The following is a 22,497-nucleotide window of genomic DNA, read 5'->3' as shown; positions in this document are numbered from 1 at the left end:
GGAACAGAACAAGAACAGATAAGTCATGAGATGCATAAATTTATTTGCTTCTGAAAAAAAATGTATTTTTATGGTATATTGAGGCAAAATATCTTTGTTTAGTTTTTTAAATGGAATCCAAGATTCTTGCTTGGTTGTTAAAACTACTAATCTGGAAGCAAATTGCTATCTTTTTGCTTTAGGAACAGCTTAGTTGGAGACACCTCTGTCAGTATGCAGTCATATTTGCTAACATATGTAACACTCATTTGAACATCAGAATATTTTCTTCCGCATTTCATACTTGATATGAACAGTAGTTTCAACCATACAAGTATCATATCTTTTCTTTTAGAACTTCCCAAGTACCATCAAAATTGTGGTATTTGCTGTTAGTACCCATGTTTGGGTATGCAAGGGAAACATGTTACATAAAATGTTGGATCATAAATATGTGAACAGGACAGCAGGACTGTCTAATTAGCGGTGATATAGATTTCCAAAGTGATTTCACAGAATGTTAATTGGCATTACATGGAAAAATATTTAACTCAGTTTCTTGAAATTGACTTAAATATGAACCTTTAAAAAATGTTGTTAACCAGCTTTCTTTACAGTAAGATTTCTCTGTGCCTTTTATAGTCCCTCAGTACTTGCTAAGTTCTTTTTACACAGAGCATCTAATTGTACTGTGTTTTCTAGAACAAATTATGTAAAATGTTGCTTATTTGTAAGTCAACTAACAAATTTAAACAGTCCATTAGTAGTATTATTCCTTTCATATCACTGTAAAAAGCCTTTCTCCACAAAGTGGCAATATTGAATTGCCATGTCTTATGCCATTGACAAGAACTGAGGTGGTACTGTTTAAAGTACTTGGAGTAGTGAGTAACTTTTGATGTTATTATACCTTTCAGCTTTAAGTGTATATTGGTAATATTTTTACATTACTAATTGTAAGTCCTTGTTTCTTGACCCAGCTTCTGGTAATTTTATAGGATGCTGGAGAATAGTACTTCCAAGTTGGAATGCTTGGACAAGAGTCTCTGCTGAAGATTAGTTACTAGCCACTCTAGCAAGTATTTGAGGTCCATCCTAGTTGTTTAAGATAAAGGAGGATGGGAACAGCCAAAGTAACTGAGTTGACCTGTGTAACAGTATGAAAGCTTTTTGGGTGTCATTACCTTTTTTGTGTGAATGGTCACGTGGGATCCATTTGTAGTAAAAGGGACGCTGGTCATCTTGACATTAGCGTGTTCAGTTAAGAGATACGGACTGACAGAACTTGTTACTTCTCAGTACTGAATATCAGTGATAAAGGCTATTCTCTGACATAATGATTAAAAGAATAAAATCAACTCTAGTATGTAAAGCAGAACTCTTTTGGGGACGCTGCTTTCCAGATTTGGCAGCTAAGTCAGGTTGAATAGTACAGAGGAAGGTGCCTGCTTGTACACCACCTATGACCTTGTGAAATTAGTGTCCTTCCTTACAACCTTAAATCCAAAAGTCAAGAAGATAATGGAGCTTAGATCCTTCAGACATAGAGATTATACCCTAATTTTAATAATAATCCTTATGGTAAGCTTCATCTGGCTCCTTAAATATAAAATTTTCATTTGATAATATTAGATTAAAAGTTGCATTATCTTTGAAAAATTGGGATCATGTGGATCTCATATCTGAGTATTCTTAGAAGTACAAGATTCTGCTTTTTAGTACTTGTGTTCCTAACAAAGTAGTTGATAATTTCTATAAGCGTGAAGTCTTGGTGAGCTGCTTTTATCACTGTTTAAGTAAGATGTGTGGAGAATTCTGAGACATCGCTATGAATACAAGACCAAGAACCTTAACTAACCACAACCCCTGCATATTTATAATGTATTCTTGGAAAATTGAGTAAGTGCCTGTCATATTAGTTTTTATTTATAGTAGAAGTAGTATCAATTGCTTGTTTATAAAGCAGCTCATGGATTACTAAAACTCTTTTTTCTTTGGACAGCTGGAATGTTCTGAAGAACTGGGTGACCTTGTGAAATCTGTGGACCCTACGTTGGCACTTAGTGTGTACTTAAGAGCTAATGTCCCAAATAAAGTCATTCAGTGCTTTGCAGAAACAGGTCAAGTGCAGAAGATTGTTTTATATGCTAAAAAAGTGAGTTCAATGAACCAGATTCGCAACATAAATTCATTAAAACGTTAAGAGAGAAATTAGTCTATAGTAACTCTGAGTAACTTTAATAGTGGGTTTCCTTAAATTTTGAATTGGTTGCAAAAGTATAAAAACCCTATTTTAGCTCTCACATATAGAATTACACTTATTAAAAAATGGAGACCCTTACTCTTGCATGGCTTAGAATTTAAGATGGCAGGGGTGTATTTAACCTGGTAGAATATGCTTTTTGAAATGGTCATTAATTGAAAATGAATAAGCCAATTAGAAAAATTTTTAACTATTCAGTCAAATGTCATCACCAAGGTATGTGTTTACCTAATATAAACCAAAGTCAAATTGAGCATCTTAAGTTAAAACTGAATTTATGCTTTGACCAGTAGTTCTATATTAGCAAGATTCTGTTGTAGAAAAAGCCTTTAAATGATAGAAGAATGAAACTTTGCAGCAGTGTTTAAAGTTTTTGTCTATTTATAGGTTGGATATACTCCAGACTGGATCTTTCTGCTGAGAAATGTCATGCGTATCAGTCCAGATCAAGGACAGCAGTTTGCTCAAATGTTAGTTCAGGATGAAGAACCTCTTGCTGATATCACACAGGTAAAGGCATTAAAATGTCTTCTGTAGAAGTTGATTTAAATAGACAATGGGGGGATCTGAGTTGAAACAACTTTGGAGAAGAATGAGTTAACCTTTTAATTTGTGGAAATTAGAGCTATGTCTATCTACATGGATAAACCTCAAGTATCTTACCAAAAAAGCAAGTTGCAGAGCCAGCCCTGATGGCCTGGTGGTTAAAGTTCAGGGTACTCTGCTTCGGTAGCCCAGGTTCGGTTCCTGGGTGTGAAACCACACTACTCTTCTGTCAGTAGCCATGCTGTGGCAGCAGCTCACGTAGAAGAACTAGAAGGACCTAAAACCAGAATATGCAACTATGTTCTGGGGCTTTGGGGAGGAGGGGGGAAAAAAAGAGGAAGGTTGGCAACAGATGTTAGCTAAGGATGAATCTTTCCCAGAAAAAAACAAAAAAAAAGCAAGTTGCAAAAGAATGGACAGTCAGATACCACCTATATACAGTTTTAAAACATGCAAAACAAATGCCATCTTGTTTAGAGATGATATGTATTAAAAATATGAAAATATATGGGAATAATAAAACACAAAGGATAGTTGCTTCCACTGGATGAGGAGAGAAGGAAGAGATACACATAGGAAGTGGGAGTCAGACTTCCTATTTATGCTTTTGTCTATTTTAAATAGTTTAAAAATCAAAATTTTAAGTTTGTTGATTTGATTGTATTTTGCTATTGTACAGTATTTTGAAATACTTTGTGGTTTTTTTTTACCAGAACAAAAAGTAACTCGAGACAGTTTATTCTTAAATTCTGAAATTATGTTGTCCAAATAATATTCTTCAAATCTGGGATTTGGTCTGGCAGTTTTTTTATATGTAAAGAAAGAGATAACATTTAATTTATTTATATATTGTCAACAATATCATAAAGCAATTTTTAAACATCTTAAAACAATTTCCCTGAAATCTTTTTTTGTAGATTGTCGATGTCTTTATGGAGTACAATTTAATTCAGCAGTGTACTGCATTCTTGCTTGATGCCCTGAAGAATAATCGCCCATCTGAAGGTCCCTTACAGACGCGGTTGCTTGAGATGAACCTTATGCATGCACCTCAAGTATGTGTTTTCATGCTTTTCAGGCATTTTCCCAATACTGTTTTAGTAGTTATTTGAAGCTTCTTAGATTAAGTTATTCAAAGCTACTGAGATGCCTATTCCTCATTTAGGAAAATTCAGCTAACGTTCCTTTGTACTCTTTCTCTCTCTTATCAATTCACTATTGAATCTTAGTATGTAGTCTGGATATAAAATTACTGATATAAATGGAGTGGTAAAATAAACTCTATTTGTGGTTTTATAGGTTGCAGATGCTATTCTAGGGAATCAGATGTTCACGCATTATGACCGGGCTCATATCGCGCAGCTGTGTGAGAAGGCTGGCCTACTGCAGCGTGCATTAGAACACTTCACTGATTTATATGATATAAAGCGTGCGGTTGTTCATACCCATCTTCTTAACCCTGAGGTATTTCAGTCTCTTGCTTAACAGCAGATGGTGTTAGTTATGATTAGTTCGTGTACTGAAAGTGTGTATGTAGTACTGAATGATGGTAATTCCGTATTACTGTTAGGTTCAACATTATTCCACTTATTTATTTATTTTGTCCTCCAGTGGTTAGTGAATTACTTTGGGTCCTTATCAGTAGAAGACTCCCTGGAATGCCTCAGGGCCATGCTGTCTGCCAATATTCGTCAGAATCTGCAGATTTGTGTTCAGGTGGCTTCTAAGTATCACGAACAACTATCAACTCAGTCTCTGATTGAACTTTTTGAATCTTTCAAGAGTTTTGAAGGTAATAAGGAGTTTGAGTTGTTTTTAATTACTTAAGATAGCCAAGGGAGGGGTATTTTATGATCATAGGCTTATTGGAAATTCTTTCTGCAAGCTTAATTTTGTGGAACAGTTGTAAGTTTTATTGTTCAGTAAATTTGTCAAGCGTCTTTTACGTCAAGTCCTAGGGGTGTGCAATGAACAAGATTGTCTACTTAGATATATAGGTAAATTAAAGGCAGAATTTCAAGATACAAATATATGTAGTAGCTTTATCATAGTTGTATAAAATGAAAATACTAATGTGATCAGGTGTAATAAGATTTCATGCTTATATCATCTGGCTCTTGGAATGACAGCTGTTTCTAGTCAAAGACATTTTGTGACTTGTCACTAAATAGCAGGTTTTCTCAGCCTCAGCACTACAGACATTTTGGGCGGGCTAATTTGTTGGGGGTTGTAGGGGTGGGGTAGGTTGTTGTGTACGTGCAGGATATTTAGCAGGCTCCCTGGCTTCTACCCACTAGACGTCAGTAGAATCAGTCCAATGGTTGTGACCGTCAGAAATGTCTCCAAGACATTGCCAAATGTCTCCTGGGAAGGAAATCACCCCTAGTTGAGAACCACCGCTGTACAGAATACTACTAATGTAATCACTGTTGGGTGGCTCTTAGGTTCACTAGTTAAACTTCTGGTCCTCAATTACCTTTTCCTCCCTCTTTTTATAGTATTGCTCTAGACAGAGATTTCTACTGGTTTTCTTAATTTTCTCAGTTTCCCATTTTAACTATGCACTAAATTTATACTATTCATTTAGTACAGTAGCCACTAGCCACATGTAGCTATGTAAATTTAAAGTAATTAAAATTGAAAACAATTAAAAATTAGATTCTTCAGCCACATTTCAAGTGCTCAGTAGCCACATGTGGTTAGTGGCTCCCATATTGGACAGTGCAGATAATCAAACATTTTCATCATTGCAGAAAGTTCTCTTGGACAACACTGCATTAAATTCTTTTCAAGCTACTTTTGTGTGTTTCCTATTAACTGCATATGGAAAAACACCTGCTATAAGGGACTTCATTTAAAATTTCTCATATGGAATATGGTAGGATAATTGGCTTCGGTATTAACTAGCTGCCTCCTAACTATTTCGCAACTATTAGAGAACAGTGGATTAAACTTATCTGTTTTGTGGGGGTTAAAGTGCAAATCCATTTTGTCAAACTGATTACTGAATTAATTGGTATTCTTACTGAGCTTTTTGAGCAACCAGTTTTTATTTGGTAGTATTCAGTATAACAGAGGGTTTTTTTGAGATATAATTGACATAACGCTGTCTTAATTGCTTAAATATTTTTCAGTTCTGACATTCTCAAAGGTGCACCTGTACTTAATTTCAATTATTTATTTCTTTAAGGTCTTTTTTATTTTCTGGGATCCATTGTTAACTTTAGTCAGGACCCAGATGTGCACTTTAAATATATTCAGGCAGCTTGTAAGACTGGGCAGATCAAAGAAGTAGAAAGAATCTGCAGAGAAAGCAACTGCTATGATCCTGAGCGAGTCAAGAATTTTCTCAAGGTAAGTGGTTTTGAGTAATGCATTTTCTGGTTGGGTTGAAGATCAGCAGTTCTACAAGGATTTGATCGTCGTTTTAAAATGTTTTTTTCCACAAGTGTGAAATTCGTAGCATTCTAAATTGTGTGCTGAATTATTTCTTCCAAATTTAATACTCTGTGGTTTCCTTTGAAATAGGGAAGGAAATTGGTAAGTAATACTTAAGAATGACCATCTGTTTAAAAGAAAAAATAGCACTATCTCAAAGGAATTTCCTTTCTTTCACTTTAATTTTGGAAGAAGAATTTTGAAAAGTGGTTATAGACTCTCAATGTCATTTTAGAGTATCATTTCCTTTTGAATTTTAAGATAAGCTTGCCCTCAGTGTCATTTTAAAAAGGAGTCTGTCGTATGCAAAGGTTTCTGTTGTCTAAAGGACATAGGTTTGTCTCTATCTTCAGAGTAGCCTGACTCTAGAAATTAATTGTGTGTAATTCATAAATTGAAGATAAAATCAAACAGGTTTGTGACACATGAATTTGGTTATAGAAAAGTAAGAATTGCCTATGTTAAAATGAAGAGTAATGGTTTAAAGATTTTTAGCTCGTTAAAACATTCCTAAGGGCAGTTAATTTTGTTCAATGTTTAACTCTGCTTTAGCTTTATTCTCATACCTACTAGTTACTTTGTGAGGAAAATAAAACTTTAAAATTGGCAGTTGTCTATAAAAATAGGAAAACTAGAACATTCAGATTACCCTCCAAAAATGTATTTATTTATATATTTTACATTTGTATTTTATATATATGAAATGATTCCAGAGGCTATATATAAAGTTCTTAAGTGTTTTTTGTCTTCTGGAAGAATTTTAGACTGAAACTAAAACCAAAATGTTTCTTGTGTAGTTCAGTAAAAAAAAAAAAAAAAGGCTTTTCTTACTACTACACTGTCATCATTTTTAGATAATCTATAGTTGTGTTAGCTGATTGTTCTTTTGAAAAACTTAATACCTGGGTTCTAGATGAAATAGCTAAATTCTTAAGAGTTTTAGTGTAATGAGATAGTTAAAGTGCTGAAGTTGCCCTACACTTGAGATGAAAAGATAAACCTTCCGCCAAAGTATAGCTTTCTAATGTCTTGGCCATCATGAATATTATATGATGTGTTTGAACCTAAGACTTTGTGGTGTCAAAAAACTCCTCCAAATGAGAAAGATATGAGGCTCTGTGCTTGACTAGTGCACCCGTAACAACAGTTCAGTTCCCTCTTTGAGTATCAGTACTGTTTCCTTTTTTAAAAAATACTACCAGATTCTTACACTGATTTCTTTTTGTCCTTATAAGCTTTCAGCTCTTTTGCTGCAGTTGCTATTTCTTTAACATTGAGTTTTAATATTTGAGTTATGTATATGTAAAGCAGAACTAAATTAACTGTTTTTACTTAATTATGTTTTTGAGCTTCCGAAAAGATCCTCTAGATACTGGGATGGTGCAGGCTTAGATTGTTTAACCCATGAGATCTAATTAGATGAGGATTCCCCCTTCACACTTTTGAAATAGGTGCAAGCCTGATAGAGTAGGGGAGTGGATATGGATTATAGTAGCCTGTGAGCAGGTGGAAATGGTGTCCTTAGCATCATTTGGCTCATGCCCTAACCTTGTAGAACTATGGCTCTCCGTAGACAGCACGGAACTATTCTTCAGACCCATGATCTGCTTCTTGCTCCCTTTCATCTTATTTTCTCTCATTTTTCCTTTCCTGGTTCGCTTCAGCCACATTGGCCTGCTTGCTATTTCTGAATCTCCCCAAACCCTCTTTTGCCCCAGGGCCTTTGCTTGTGCCCTTTTCAACTTTTCTTTCAGACCTTCATGACCTGCTCCCTTACCTTCCTTCAGATTTCTGATCAAATGTCATGAGAAAGCATGTCTCAAATTACCCTGTCTAAAATAAAACCTATCCCTATCTCATTCTCACCTCCCCCATATCCCGCTTTATTTTTCTTTATAACACTTAACACTGAGACATTGTCTCTTTTCCACTAGAATGTAAGTCCCTTGACGGAGTGCATCCTTATTCCCTGCTGTATCTCCAGTACATAAGAACAGTGTACACGGGGTTGCTAGGAGTTGGAATTGACTTGATGGCACTAACGAGAATATTAGTTAAATGAGTGACTTCATGTTTTAAGAAAACCTCTCAAAGTGTTTATATAATTTCAGTTTTTGTCTTAAAATCTTTAACCATAATAACTAAAGGGTAACATTTTAGTAAATAGTTTAAAATATTAATAGCATTACTTCCATAAAAATTGCAAATTTAGGCAATCAAGAAAATACCTAGTTTTTGTCTACTTTTTCGGTCTTAAATTTTCTTTAGGAATATAATATAGTTGAAATATAGTAGAAATCTTAAACACTCACGCATGAGAATAGAATACCTAAGTATTCTTAGATTACTTGCAAGTGTCTTTTCTCCCTAAGTGGTAAAATAAAGTGTGTAATATTTTATATGTATGTTAAACAGGATAAAGAAGATTAGTGTGTTGATCCACTAACTCTGATGTTCATTTAGTAGGAAAAACTTGGCCTACTGAAATCTTTTGCATAGGTAGATTAAACATTCTTTCTAGAAATGATTTTAGCTGTTAGTAGAGTTTCCATGGTGCTAAATAATATTGCTTTGGGCTTTCCTTAATGTCAAAAATCTGCAGCTGGACTTCCACTTCAGATTTACAGCCATTTTGACTTTTTATTCAGGATTTCTCATAACTCCTAGATTTAGTTTAGTCTGTGAACTGTTCAGAGAACACTAATCTTTGAATTATTCATAATTGGGTGACTGATATGCGCTAGATTCAGGAAGTATTTTACTCTAACCTTGTAAATAATGTTCTTAGTGGCTGTCATTGGGGAAAGTTCTGTCCTGCTTAGTTCTACTTCCTTAGTAGACTGTCATAGAGGAATCATTTATTAAGGATGTTTCACTGTGTATTTATGGACACTGTTGTTTTTTGTGCTGTACCTTGTGTCTGTGGAATGTAACAGGACATGTATCAGGTAAATGCCCAGTATAGGTCTTACCTACCTGTCTGTAACATGTCAATTTGTAAGTAAGATTATAGCTTGGTATTTGTAATGGTAAAAGCAATTGGTGATTTAAAGATATCTTTCCTTTAAGTGCTTTTTTTTTAACCTTTTTCTTATTTTAGCAACATATGGTGTATTTATTAGTTCATGGCCATCACCATCATGCTGTTCCTTGTAGAGTTTGTTATAATAGTGTTAGAGGTTGGCCATACAGATTGGAATTGGGGAAGGGTAAAAAATAAGTTAGTTTGAAACAGATGTGAGCCATTTATTTCATAATTTTGACAATGTGACTGTAGTTCTTAAGTCAACTTCAATTGTGTTACTATTAATGAAATTCCCAGTGTGATGTTTTTATATCTTGAGTGCCACAGGTGGCTCACAAATCTTAATTTGTTACTTTTTTTGGTGAAGAATGTGTGTGGAAACCACCTGGTATTTTGCTGTGAATCTAAGTATTGGTTAGTAAAAATTTACTGAAACTGGGATGAGCACTCCCCAGCTATTAGAACATTTCTTTCTTTAAGAGAAGAGCCAAGTTTGTGTGAGCCTCTCCCACCAGTGTAGAACAGATGCTCATATTTTACATAGATTTGATACCTCACAGAAGGAGAAAATTAAGGCTTCTTTTTGTTCTTTTTTTCAGGAAGCGAAGCTAACAGATCAGTTACCACTCATCATTGTGTGTGATCGATTTGACTTTGTCCATGATTTGGTGCTCTATTTATATAGAAATAATCTTCAAAAGTATATAGAGATATATGTACAGAAGGTATGTGATCTTAAAAATATAATCTTGGGCCGGCCCTGTGGCACAGTGGTTAAGTTTGCATGTTCCGCTTCTACGGCCCGGGGTTTGCTGCTTCGGATCCTGGGTGCAGACATGACACCGCCTGGCAAGCCATGCTGTGGTAGGCATCCCACATGTAAAGTAGAGGAAGAAGGGCACGGATGTTAGCTCAGGGCCAGGCTTCCTCAGCAAAAAGAGGAGGATTGGTGGCAGGTGTTAGCTCAGGGCTAATCTTCCTAAAGAAAAAACTATGTATAATCTTGTAGATTTTACTTACACTCTGGAAATCTGCATCCTTTTGAAACTCTTGTGTCCAATAAGAGTGATCTGCTACAGTGACTTTCAACATTTTTTTTTCCAGCAGAATTCTTTCTTTGATTAAAATTTTACATGTATGCCAAGTATGTAAAATAAAACAGAACTGCTGTAGTTGAAAAAATTGGGTGGCCTATGTCCTACTTACGTGATAGCCCCTGAGGTGTCTCTATAGAGGCCATAGATTCCAAAGTGGCTTTAAAACCTGTTAAATATAGATATTAGAAATTTGCCTCCTAATTCCAGAAACGGAAAAGTAGTTTTGCTATAGTTGAGGACTGTTTCCTTAGACAGTCTTTCATAGTCATTCTGTGACTTTAGCTTCTTTGGATGTATTTATCCTTTGGAGCAACGCTGAGGTAATTAATTAACCAAGCCAGACTTCCTGCTAAATTCCTCTGTCTAGTTGAAAATTTAGACTCTCAGTTTGTTACTGAGTTTTAAACCTGAGCTTAAAAAAGAGAAATGAGATTTTTTTAAACTCCTTTTTGCTTTGCTTATTAATATCATAATGGCGTTCTTCTATTTTTTTACCATAGGTGAATCCAAGTCGACTTCCTGTGGTTATTGGAGGGTTACTTGATGTTGATTGCTCTGAAGATGTCATTAAAAACTTGATTCTTGTTGTAAGAGGTCAATTCTCTACTGATGAGCTTGTGGCTGAGGTTGAAAAAAGAAACAGGTGTAGTACTGTTTTAACCTTCATAAATGGGTTAAATTAGTAGTCTCTCAGCTTGATAATGGAAAACAACATAACCTATCAGTTACCTAAAAGCTGCTCAGTAACACATGGACCATAATTCCTTGGAGACACCTAATTTAGAAGTGATAAGCTAGCTATAGTGCTGAAAAAAATCTGTTTTCCGAAACATTACAGCTATCTTATAGAAAATCTGTGACCTGGTTTATCACTTCTTTTGCATGCTTATAATTATAGCTATGTGTTTGACTTTGTGTATGTTTTTAACGTAAACTATGTAAAAAAGCCCCCTTTTAGTTAGATATGATACTACTATATTTAATAACATTCTTCTCTGATAAATAGTATGATGTTTCTTCAAGTATGATGAGAAAAAAGAGTTCCTTGTGTAACTGTGGGTTAAACTGCTATTTAATTTGAACCTTAATATGCTGATATGAATTACAAATTTCCAATAGAAAATACAGTGTAAATGCTTCTAATACTTATTGTACTGTGAAGTCTCTTTTTTAGCAGGGACGTTTTGATGAACTAGTGTTGAGAAAGTGCCGATGTAGTAAATGAGGTTTGTGGATTGGTATAACAGTGGGAAGTTACTCTAGCTATGAAAAGATAGCAAGAAAGCCTACGGGGTATAATTTTAACCTGAGTTGGTATAGATGTCATACTATTGGTATTTATAGAAGTTGTATTTGAATATGTGAAACATGGAAAAATTCATTTAAGGACAATGGAGATCTAGAATATAGTACTGTTTTTAAGTTTGAGCCTAGTTTGAAATGATTATAGATCATGACAATTTAACATTTAGAAAGAGGTTTCAGTTGAGTCTTAAGTCTAATACCTGAAAACAATCTTGTTTATTCCCAGCAAATAACCAGATAGTTATAGTCAGACAATTTGGTCTGTAAGTGACAAATTATATTGTGATAAACTAGATTCACATCTTAGTCACTAGATGTGCCTTAGCTAATCTTTAGTCTTTCAGTTGACATGGCACATCTATTGGGTTGCACGTGTTTGTAGGAGCTTGATTTTTGCTTCATTAATTAAAAGAAGTTGTGTCTTTACCCTAATAGGAGTGTGTTCAAATTACATGAATTTAATAGCCAAAATAATGGCCTACTGCTCTTCCTCTGGGTGCTTTTGATACTTAAACCCTGGTAAAAGAGTGTTGGTCATCAGGACCATTGAAACATAAGCATAGCTTAGTGAAACCATGACCCTTAGTAGAATGATCATATGACTGCTAGAATAATTAAACGCAGAACTTCTAAAGCTACCAGATTTTGTTTAGGGTCCTGCCCTCTTTGGCTGTAGGTAATGTTGTATGTTAATTGTGTTAAAATTCAAAGGAACCTCAGATAATCTGGCTTATTTTCTCATACCGCATCCCCATCTTACCTCTAAGCAAAATTTTTCTAAAGTCTAGATATTTTGTCCAGTATAACATAGAACAGTCTGTGACTTTGTAACCTCTTCTTTCTATATCCTATCTAGATAATGTAGCAGATAGGTCTGGGATAATATAAAGACAGTCTTATACACCTTCTGTGTAATCTTGGGCAAATCATTTAACCATCTCTGAGTCTTAATTTCCCAATTTTTAATAGGATTATTGAGAATTCAAAATAATGCATGGGAAAGCATGTTATAGACCATAAAGTACTTACATAGTTAGCATGTCAAGAGTGTATTATTTATAATACGATATGTGTGTGTGTGGTTTTGTTTTACTAGATTGAAACTGCTTCTGCCTTGGCTAGAGGCCAGAATTCATGAGGGCTGTGAGGAGCCTGCTACTCACAATGCGTTAGCCAAAATCTACATAGACAGTAATAACAACCCAGAGAGATTTCTTCGTGAAAATCCTTATTATGACAGTCGTGTTGTTGGAAAGTATTGTGAGAAGAGAGATCCACATCTGGCCTGTGTTGCTTATGAACGTGGCCAATGTGATCTGGAACTTATTAATGTGAGTACTGCTAGCTGAATGTGTAGAGAGAAGGCTGCATTTTTAAAAAACCTATTATGTAATGTTAGATTAGTGAATTTTGAGAGTTTCCAAGTGGTTTTAGGTAATATGGAGTAGTTTTGGAAGATGCGTGCTTTTTTTGCAAACTTTACTTGCCAACGATTGTGAACTTAAAGTGGCCAAAAGAGTAGATCAAATCTGTGTTCACCTATTAACATTTTAACCCCACTAGTTTTATCACTTGTGTTCTCATACACTTTCTCCTACATACACACCACACATACATATATACGTGTAAGTACACACACATGTAATTTTTTTTAGCCATATGAGAATAAGTTGCATTCATCATGGCCATATACCTCTTTAGTGTGTATTTCCTAAAAATAAGGATATTCTCTTTCATAACCATGTTATAGATACCAACCTCTGTCAGTTTGACACTGATAGAATACTTGAAAAATCTATTTTATTCCAATTTTGTCAATTGACCCAGTAATGTCCTTTAGAGCAATTTTTTCCCTCCACTCTAGGATTACGTATTACTTGTAGTAGTCATATCTCTTGAGTCTTTTTAATCTGAAAAAATCCTTCAGCGTTTTTTTTGTCTTTTATGACACTAATATCATTGTGAAAAGTCTTTTTTCCTATTTGTAACTTTTTTTGTTGAGGTGAAATTCACATAACATAATATTAACCATTTGAAAGTGAACAGTTCTGTGGCGATTAGTACATTCACAGTGTTGTATAACCACCATGTCTGTCTAGTTCCAAGTTTTCATCACGCATAAGGAAACCCAGTTACCATATTCCCCATCCCATCCCACCCCATCCCTCCTGGCCCCTGACAACCTCTATACTGCTTTTTCTATGGATTTACCTATTCTTTATATTTCACATAAATGAAAAGTCTCTTTTTAAGAAATAGAATGTTCTTGACTTTGAATTTCTCTGATGGTTCCTCCTGATTAGATGTAGATTGTGCATTTTCATGCAGAATATTGCCAAAGTGATATTTTGTCTTGCTCATACTATTACATGCAGAAGCACATGACATCCTTTTGTCCCTCATTTGTGGAGTCATTTTTATCAAGTTGTCAATTTCTCCATTGTATAATTATTTTATATTTCCCATTGCAGATGTTAAGTAGTCTGTGAGGAGACACTTAAGACCATGCAAATATCCTACTGCCTCCCCACCTTAATTTAGAATCTGTTGATTCTTCTTAATCATTCTTAATGTGTTGGTTGCAAAATGACGGTTTTCCAACTCCAACACCATCTCCAAATTTGTTATTCAGAGCTCATGTATTCATGCACTCATGAATTCCTGTTTTATTCAGTGGGTTATATAATCCACTACTATTTATCTTAATTCTCAAATTGTCCCACTTTTGGCTGATAGAAATCCCTTCATCCTCCCTCCTGTGGCTTTGTGTCTTGGGCTCATTGCTCTTTGAGCACTTCCTTATTTTCTGGTACAAGTTACACCATGCTCATTTTATACCCTCCCCAGCCCTGGAATTAGCCATTTTCCCAGGGAACTCTGATCCCTTTTGGTGAGGAATGCCATTAGAAACCCAGATCTGGGCTCTAGGTGTCTTTGCTTCTAGGATCTTTCAGTGGTCAGAGCTAGGAAATATATGCATCTGTGTACATACATACATTCATATACATATGAACATATACACATAGAAAAACAAACACAGAAGAATAGCTAGTAAAATACTGAAAAGAAAGGTATGAAGGTGGACTAGCCCTACCAGCTAGTAGAGCACATTACAAAGCCTCTTTAATTAAAACACGCAGTACTGGTGCATGAATAGACCAGTAGACTAGAATATTAAGTCCAAAAGTAGATCCACCATGTGAGTACTTTTTAAAAGCGTCCCAGAAGTTAGTAACTGTTTTTTTGTTGATTGAATTTTAATAAAAACTTGGTTGTGACCTATTCAAGATTATATGTAAAAGTAATAGTTTTTTTCCCTATAAATCAATACACGGTGTATAAATGATAGGAGATAACCTTTAAAAGTAAAGTCAGTCTATTAAAAGTCTTTGCTTTTTACCTTGAAATTAATGTTTGATATCTTATTTAGGTTTGCAATGAGAATTCCCTCTTCAAAAGTCTTTCCCGCTATCTGGTACGCCGAAAGGATCCAGAATTGTGGGGTAGTGTGCTGCTGGAAAGCAATCCTTACAGGAGACCCCTAATTGACCAGGTAAAATTGGCAAATGTGTTTAAGACTTATCTTTTTAACTAGGAATAAAATCTTTTCCCTCATCATATACCGAAATACACTCAAATGGATCATATTTAACTGAGAGAAGGCTGTAAAATGTAGAAGAAAATAAAAGTTATACTAAAAATATTTATATAATAAATGTTAACAAAAGTACAATACATTTCTCCCAAGAAAATACATCCCAAAGAGAAAATTTAATTATGTAAACTCTCAGTGCATCATAGTTAAAATGGAAAACAGGAAATTAAACATTTTTAATAAAGTGATTAAGAATTGCTATGATTAGTACCTGAGAAGTGACTAAAGTGATTAGAAACATTCAAGACAATGGTAAGTCAGTAAAGGGTAAGAATTGATGAGAAAATACGGAAGACCAAGTGGGTAAATGTTAAATCTCCCCAGTAAGCATAGAACTGCTAATGAGATGTGGGCTTATAACTATAGAAAATTTAAAACATTTTTTTAAAACTGTAAAAATTAAAGGTTGTAGTGATGGCTCTTAAATTCTCCTGGTAGCAATCCAAATATGGAAGAGAATAGGTTGAAGGCTATTAATTTTTCACTGTTTTCCTAGGAAGCATTTTTTTTTTTTTTTTTTTAGATTGGCACCTGAGCTAACAACCGTTGCCAATCTTTGTGGGGGTTTTTTGGTTTTTGGCTTTTTTCTGCTTTTTCTCCCCAAATCTCCCCAGTACATAGTTGCATATTTTAGTTGTTGGTCCTTCTAGTTGTGGCATGTGGGACCCCGCCTCAACGTGGCCTGACAAGCGGTGCCATGTCCGCGCCCAGGATCTGAACCAGCAAAACCCTGGGCTGCCAAAGTGGAGTGCATGAACTTAACCTCTGGGCCACAGGGCCGGCCCCCAGGAAGCATTTCTAAGGAAGATTCTCAAGTAGATACAAAGCTTCCTGGAAAAAATATTCGTTGCAGCATCTGGGAACCAAAAATAGAGGAATTACTGAGTATATGATGCCACGTCTATGTAGTTGAATTATATGTAGCCATTAAAGTGTTAATGAGTAGTTAGTATGGATAATGTTTAAATCAGGGAAAAGATAGAAATTATATGATTAGGGTGATTTTTCAACAGAATGAAAGTACACATGGTATAGATAGATGTGGATTTGTTTAGAAAGACTTGGGTGGGTGGTAAATTTAAAGGTATTTTCTCTCCTTCATTCTTTCCTACCTATTTTAAGTTTTCTACTGAGAGGCCAAATTATTCTTGTTAGATAGTATCTTCAAAACCACCTTGATTCTCAGTACTTGCTTATTGTGTGTCCTCTGTAGGTCGTGCAGACAGCCTTGTCTGAGACTCAGGACCCTGAAGAAGTGTCAGTAACTGTCAAGGCTTTTATGACTGCAGACCTTCCAAATGAACTCATTGAACTGCTGGAGAAAATTGTCCTTGATAACTCTGTATTCAGTGAACACAGGTATGCTATAAGAGGGGTCCATTGGCTATTTATATTCAGTCTTTGATTATGGCCTGTCAGTTTGGGAAAGAACAAAGAGACAAAGATTAGAGAATGTTGTCTGAATTCTTACTCTTCTAATACTCTCCTCTTCTCACCACACCTCCTGAGAAAAAAAACTCGTAACGCCACAGTGCTTATTCTTTATGACCAATGAGCTTTTAAAATAGTGCGTTCAAATCTTTTTTCTTACAGGAATTTGCAAAACCTCCTCATCCTCACTGCAATTAAGGCTGACCGTACACGTGTTATGGAGTATATTAACCGCCTGGATAATTATGATGCCCCAGATATCGCCAATATTGCCATCAGCAATGAGCTGTTTGAAGAAGCATTTGCTATTTTCCGGAAATTTGATGTCAATACTTCAGCAGTGCAGGTAAATCTTCAGATTACCTAAGTTGATCTACTAAATTTAATGCCTTCTCTTGATTCAATGTATGCATTGTCCTGTGAGGATATTGCTATGGCAATACAACAGCAATAAAGTTCTAACTGCTTAAATGTAATTGCTATGTGGTAAGATTCATTTTGCTATAACCCTAATTCAAAAATTGGTTGCCTAGGTCTTGATTGAACATATTGGAAACTTGGATCGAGCATATGAGTTTGCCGAACGCTGCAATGAACCTGCAGTCTGGAGTCAGCTTGCGAAAGCCCAGTTGCAGAAAGGAATGGTTAAAGAAGCCATTGATTCTTATATCAAAGCAGATGATCCTTCATCCTACATGGAAGTTGTTCAGGCTGCCAATACTAGCGGTATGACTTCCCACTTTTATGTTTGTGACCTCAGAAAATGTACCTAAGCTATGATTAAGTTAAGCATTAAGATATCTGTTTATTCTGAATTATGTGGCAGTTAGATACTGCATGGTTACTTGTGAAAACATTTAACCCACCATTTTAGACTAGATAGAGAAGCTGCATTTTGTGAACTGAAAAGGTCCATTGGGAAGATTAGTTTTCTGTTTTGAAGTTTCATAAAATTCTGATTGATCTCTAATCTTGCAACTTTAAGGGAAAGGGGAATTTAATTATTCATTTGGTCAATGATAATACAGAGGTATTATTAGTTATTATATTAGTGGAAGTTTTGCTGTTTTAGATGCATTTCGCTGTGTACATTTGTTATTCTCTATATTGTTTCCTTGAAAAGGAAATTAATAGCAATTCTCATTTACTTGGGTGAAAAGATAAATGTTTGGATGTTAGTACTTGGATTTATTTTTTCTTTTTCTATACCTAGGAAACTGGGAAGAACTGGTGAAATACTTGCAGATGGCCCGTAAGAAGGCTCGAGAGTCCTATGTGGAGACAGAATTAATATTTGCATTGGCTAAAACAAACCGCCTTGCAGAATTAGAAGAATTCATCAATGGACCTAATAATGCTCATATCCAACAAGTGGGTTTCCTGTTGAGATTTTTTTAACGCATGTAGAAATAATTGAGCAACTTTATTAGCTTAGTAGGGTCAACATATCACGACTGAAGATTTCCAAGGAAAAATACTGTTTTTCAGTATTAAATTGAGTTGTGACTATGCAGAGAAGACTGAGTTTCGGCTTACTAAAAATGGATTGTCTTTTTCCAGGTTGGTGACCGTTGTTATGATGAAAAAATGTATGATGCTGCTAAGTTATTGTACAATAATGTTTCCAATTTTGGACGCTTGGCATCTACCCTGGTTCACCTGGGCGAGTATCAGGCAGCTGTTGATGGAGCTAGGAAAGCTAACAGTACTCGAACATGGAAAGAGGTACTCTAAATACCAGTTTGAGTGAAGAATTAAAATGCTATTTAGAAATGTTCTTTTAACTGATTAATTGAATTAACCAGCCATGTTTACAAATGTTTTATTATAGGTCTGCTTTGCGTGTGTAGATGGGAAAGAGTTCCGTCTCGCTCAGATGTGTGGGCTTCATATTGTAGTACATGCAGATGAATTGGAGGAACTTATCAACTACTATCAGGTAATGAACAGGAATTCCTCTTTTTTATTAATTGAGACCTTTGCCACATATTCTTATCTTTAATTGCATATTTCTCTTATTTAGGATCGTGGATATTTTGAAGAACTGATAACCATGTTGGAAGCAGCATTGGGACTTGAGCGAGCTCATATGGGGATGTTTACCGAATTAGCTATTCTGTATTCTAAATTTAAGCCACAGAAAATGAGGGAGCACCTGGAGCTGTTCTGGTCTAGAGTGAATATTCCTAAGGTAACCACCTTTAACAGTGTGAGGCAACTCTGTAGCTAAAACTAATATGTTTTTTTTTAAGGCTATTGGCTAGAATTAGAGTCCTAGATCTAAAGCAATTAAATCTTTTTTGTGCAGGTGCTGAGAGCTGCAGAACAAGCTCATCTTTGGGCAGAACTGGTGTTTTTGTATGACAAGTATGAAGAATATGATAATGCCATAATTACCATGATGAATCATCCAACTGATGCCTGGAAAGAAGGACAGTTCAAAGATATCATTACCAAGGTATGTACCTTCTTCAGAAGGTCAAGTCTTCAGAAAGAGAAAGCTCATTAGGAAATAACTCTGACTCATGGGTCTTTCCCATTTTAGGTTGCCAATGTGGAACTATACTACAGAGCAATACAGTTCTACTTAGAATTCAAGCCTCTGTTGTTGAATGATTTGCTGATGGTTCTTTCTCCACGGTTGGATCATACTCGTGCAGTCAATTATTTCAGCAAGGTAATGATTTTTAAATCTTCAAAACGTCATAGCGAGGAACTAAGACATACTTGGATAACTTTTGTCCATAGAACTTTAATGATGAGCTACGTTTCTAACAAACTCTTTTTTTAAAGGTTAAACAGCTACCACTGGTGAAACCATATTTGCGTTCAGTTCAGAACCACAACAACAAATCTGTGAACGAATCACTGAACAACCTCTTTATTACAGAAGAAGATTATCAGGTAAGACCTTTTAGTTCTTGCATATATTCTCAAAACTCAGGTTACGATTGGGTTGTAAAGTTGGGGATGTTTTGCAGTAAGAAAGCCCATTGTCCTATAGGGTCGTAGACAGTAGGTACTTACGTGCCTGGGATCTAAATTTAGTGAGGTTTTCAAGATTGATAAATCTGACTTCCCTTAAGTGCCAAGTTTGCAGAATTTTGCTCAAATCTTCTCTAAGTTAATACTTGAGAAAAAATGTTATGGTTACTTCATCCCTAAACATTTAGATTGTAGTTAGGGTTGAAAAAGTCTTTGATCTCTTAACTAGTCCAAAAAACTTACTTGGTATTAACTATATTCACGACTTTTCTTGCCCAGTACCACATTAACATCTCTTTTTTAACAAACTTTCCTTTGTGAAGGATTTCACACACAAAAAAATCAAAGTTAAGTTTAAGCTAGTTTCCTTTTTTCTTTTACTGTCAAGCTGATTTTCTTTTCGGCTCAGATCCCATGCTGATCTATATGACTGAGTATCATGTTGAGTTGTATCAGGAGTTTCTCGAGAGATAAAATCTTACCTTCCAAATTACAAACCCTCTTAATTTCATAACCATTCCAGTTAGTCCTTGATGCTGAAAACCTTAAAGAAAACTGCACCTTCAGAAATTTCACAGTGCCTTTGAGGACTGGGTTCTACAATTAGATTGGGGAACCTTGATACTTGTTCAGGTTATAACTCTGTGGTTTGATGCCTGAATCTAGGCTGTCATATTACAGTAATGGCTCATTGATCAAGTCATACATATATATATATATACCATACGGTATATTGATCAAGGCATAATCAGTCATATACAGTAATAGCTCATTGATCAAGAAGATGGAACGTAAATTTTAAACTAAAATGAAACACTGATTTGGCATTTGTATGGCTTTGTTTTATTTTCTTTTTAAGGCTCTGCGAACGTCAATAGATGCTTATGACAACTTTGACAATATCTCACTTGCTCAGCGTTTGGAAAAACATGAACTCATTGAGTTTAGAAGAATTGCTGCTTACCTCTTCAAAGGCAACAATCGCTGGAAACAGAGTGTAGAGCTATGCAAGAAAGATAGCCTGTACAAGGTGAATAAATTTGGTGGGGGTGGGGCTTTTAAACCGAGTACCAAGTGATCTATGTTAACCCTAAAATGGTATATTACAAGTGATTATGGTCTATTAAAGTATTAGTTTTGTGAATATGAGAGTTACCTTTAAGCCTCCATTTGCAGAGATGATAAGTCAAATTTCTTGATTCTAGGGGCTGTCTTATGTTTATGTCACTCCTCTCTTTGTTTAAAAAAAGAATGTTCTTCTTTCTTTTCCTTTTCTTTCAGAATTTTAATTTAAATGATATAACAGAGGTTTTTTTCCCCTTCATTGTATTGCTTGGTTTACCAGTTCAGTATGTTTGAGTTTAATGTTTGACCTTCATCCTTTCCTTTGAATAGGATGCAATGCAGTATGCCTCTGAATCTAAAGATACTGAGTTGGCTGAAGAGCTCCTACAGTGGTTTTTGCAAGAAGAAAAAAGAGAGTGCTTTGGAGCTTGTCTCTTTACCTGTTATGATCTTTTAAGGCCAGATGTTGTCCTGGAAACTGCCTGGAGGCACAATATCATGGATTTTGCCATGCCCTATTTCATCCAGGTCATGAAGGAATACTTAACAAAGGTAATGGCACCTCTGAGTATATTCAGAATTAATTATCTTGAGGATAAGTAAAATTCCATGTGTATACTTATATTTTTTTAATGTTTTTTCTCTGGTGGAAATAAGTTATTTAGTTGATCATAAAATATTCCTGTTTTCCAGAAGTTTTTGATAGCTGACAAATGACATTGAATGAAAAGCAAACTCAAACATGACTTAGAATGTTTACCCTCAATGTATTTCTGAGGGTGAACAGTATTCTATATTGTATGTTTGGTTTTCTTTTTTTTTTTTTTTAAAACATGGGTAAACTTTTTTCCCCCCCAAATAATATCTGTCTCAAATCAGTTCTTCTGATGCAAATGTCTGTAACTAGTAGTATAGATTCCCTTTTATTTGGTTGGTTCTTGACTTTAATGTGTATGCCTGTTTCCCCTGGGGAAGCTACTTGTATATTCCTAACATCGTGTTACTCTTTCTCAATATTTTGATAGTTTAACCCCTAATTTAAAAATATCATAGGTTAACAATTAACATATTTCCTAAAAGCACATTAAACAAGCTGTGGGGGTATAATCATCTTATAAAATTTACTATTCAATTTAGTGTCCCTTTTTGATGTTAGAAATTTTTTTACTCACCCTATCCTCAACAGTTACTAGCTTTCTTGCTGTAGAACATTTTAAAGTGTTCTTAAGGGATCCATTTCGTTAAAGCAAAACATGCTTATTAAAATTAGAGTTTCACATCTGATCTCTTCAGCATCACGAAGTAAAGGGGGAAAAAGCACTACTAACAACCCCCAGTATACTGAATATTTCCTTAGGCTACCATCTAATTAGATACTATTGTTGTTCAGTTATAATTTTTTAAGAATTAACATTTTCTGTGTATAAACTGCTGAAAGTCCAGTGTAAGAGAAAAAACAGTTGCCTTATCTTAGCCATAGAGAGACTAGCTTCTCTTCTTATGCATAATGCCAGCTTGTGAGACCTGGCTCTAAGCTGCTGTTAACCAAAGTGCTATAAATTTTACTAGTGATTAAGCTGCTTTCTTTCACACTGACTCTAGCATAAATTCTTCTGCAATAAGCTCTGAGGTTAAAAAAATATATATCCTAAATTTTGCTTCCAGTATGCCCTTTATTTTCACTTTTCTTATACCTTTTTTAGTGGTT

The 22,497-nt window shown here is 35.1% G+C and overlaps 1 protein-coding gene across 2 annotated transcripts in view; it reads left to right on the top strand.

Moving 5' to 3' along the window:
* The window catches only part of CLTC (clathrin heavy chain), a 65,052-nt gene that overhangs the window by 35,992 nt on the left and 6,563 nt on the right, over positions 1–22,497 (top strand). For both annotated transcript variants that reach the window (XM_046674667.1, XM_046674668.1), the window contains exons 9-30: positions 1,982–2,134; positions 2,630–2,752; positions 3,706–3,843; positions 4,088–4,252; positions 4,400–4,580; positions 5,979–6,142; positions 9,851–9,976; positions 10,849–10,991; positions 12,750–12,984; positions 15,084–15,206; positions 16,522–16,667; positions 16,902–17,085; positions 17,273–17,465; positions 17,953–18,110; positions 18,300–18,464; positions 18,571–18,678; positions 18,763–18,930; positions 19,048–19,197; positions 19,285–19,416; positions 19,533–19,643; positions 20,584–20,754; positions 21,120–21,341. In XM_046674667.1, coding sequence (XP_046530623.1) covers positions 1,982–2,134; positions 2,630–2,752; positions 3,706–3,843; positions 4,088–4,252; positions 4,400–4,580; positions 5,979–6,142; positions 9,851–9,976; positions 10,849–10,991; positions 12,750–12,984; positions 15,084–15,206; positions 16,522–16,667; positions 16,902–17,085; positions 17,273–17,465; positions 17,953–18,110; positions 18,300–18,464; positions 18,571–18,678; positions 18,763–18,930; positions 19,048–19,197; positions 19,285–19,416; positions 19,533–19,643; positions 20,584–20,754; positions 21,120–21,341 — 3,459 coding nt within the window. The remainder of the gene's footprint in view (positions 1–1,981; positions 2,135–2,629; positions 2,753–3,705; positions 3,844–4,087; positions 4,253–4,399; positions 4,581–5,978; positions 6,143–9,850; positions 9,977–10,848; positions 10,992–12,749; positions 12,985–15,083; positions 15,207–16,521; positions 16,668–16,901; positions 17,086–17,272; positions 17,466–17,952; positions 18,111–18,299; positions 18,465–18,570; positions 18,679–18,762; positions 18,931–19,047; positions 19,198–19,284; positions 19,417–19,532; positions 19,644–20,583; positions 20,755–21,119; positions 21,342–22,497) is intronic.

Source organism: Equus quagga, chromosome 11 (assembly GCF_021613505.1).
Source record: "Equus quagga isolate Etosha38 chromosome 11, UCLA_HA_Equagga_1.0, whole genome shotgun sequence".
In the NCBI taxonomy this organism is placed as follows: Eukaryota; Metazoa; Chordata; class Mammalia; order Perissodactyla; family Equidae; genus Equus; species Equus quagga.
The sequence above is the reverse complement of the archived record's forward strand: the minus strand, read 5'-3'. Positions and strand labels throughout refer to the sequence as shown.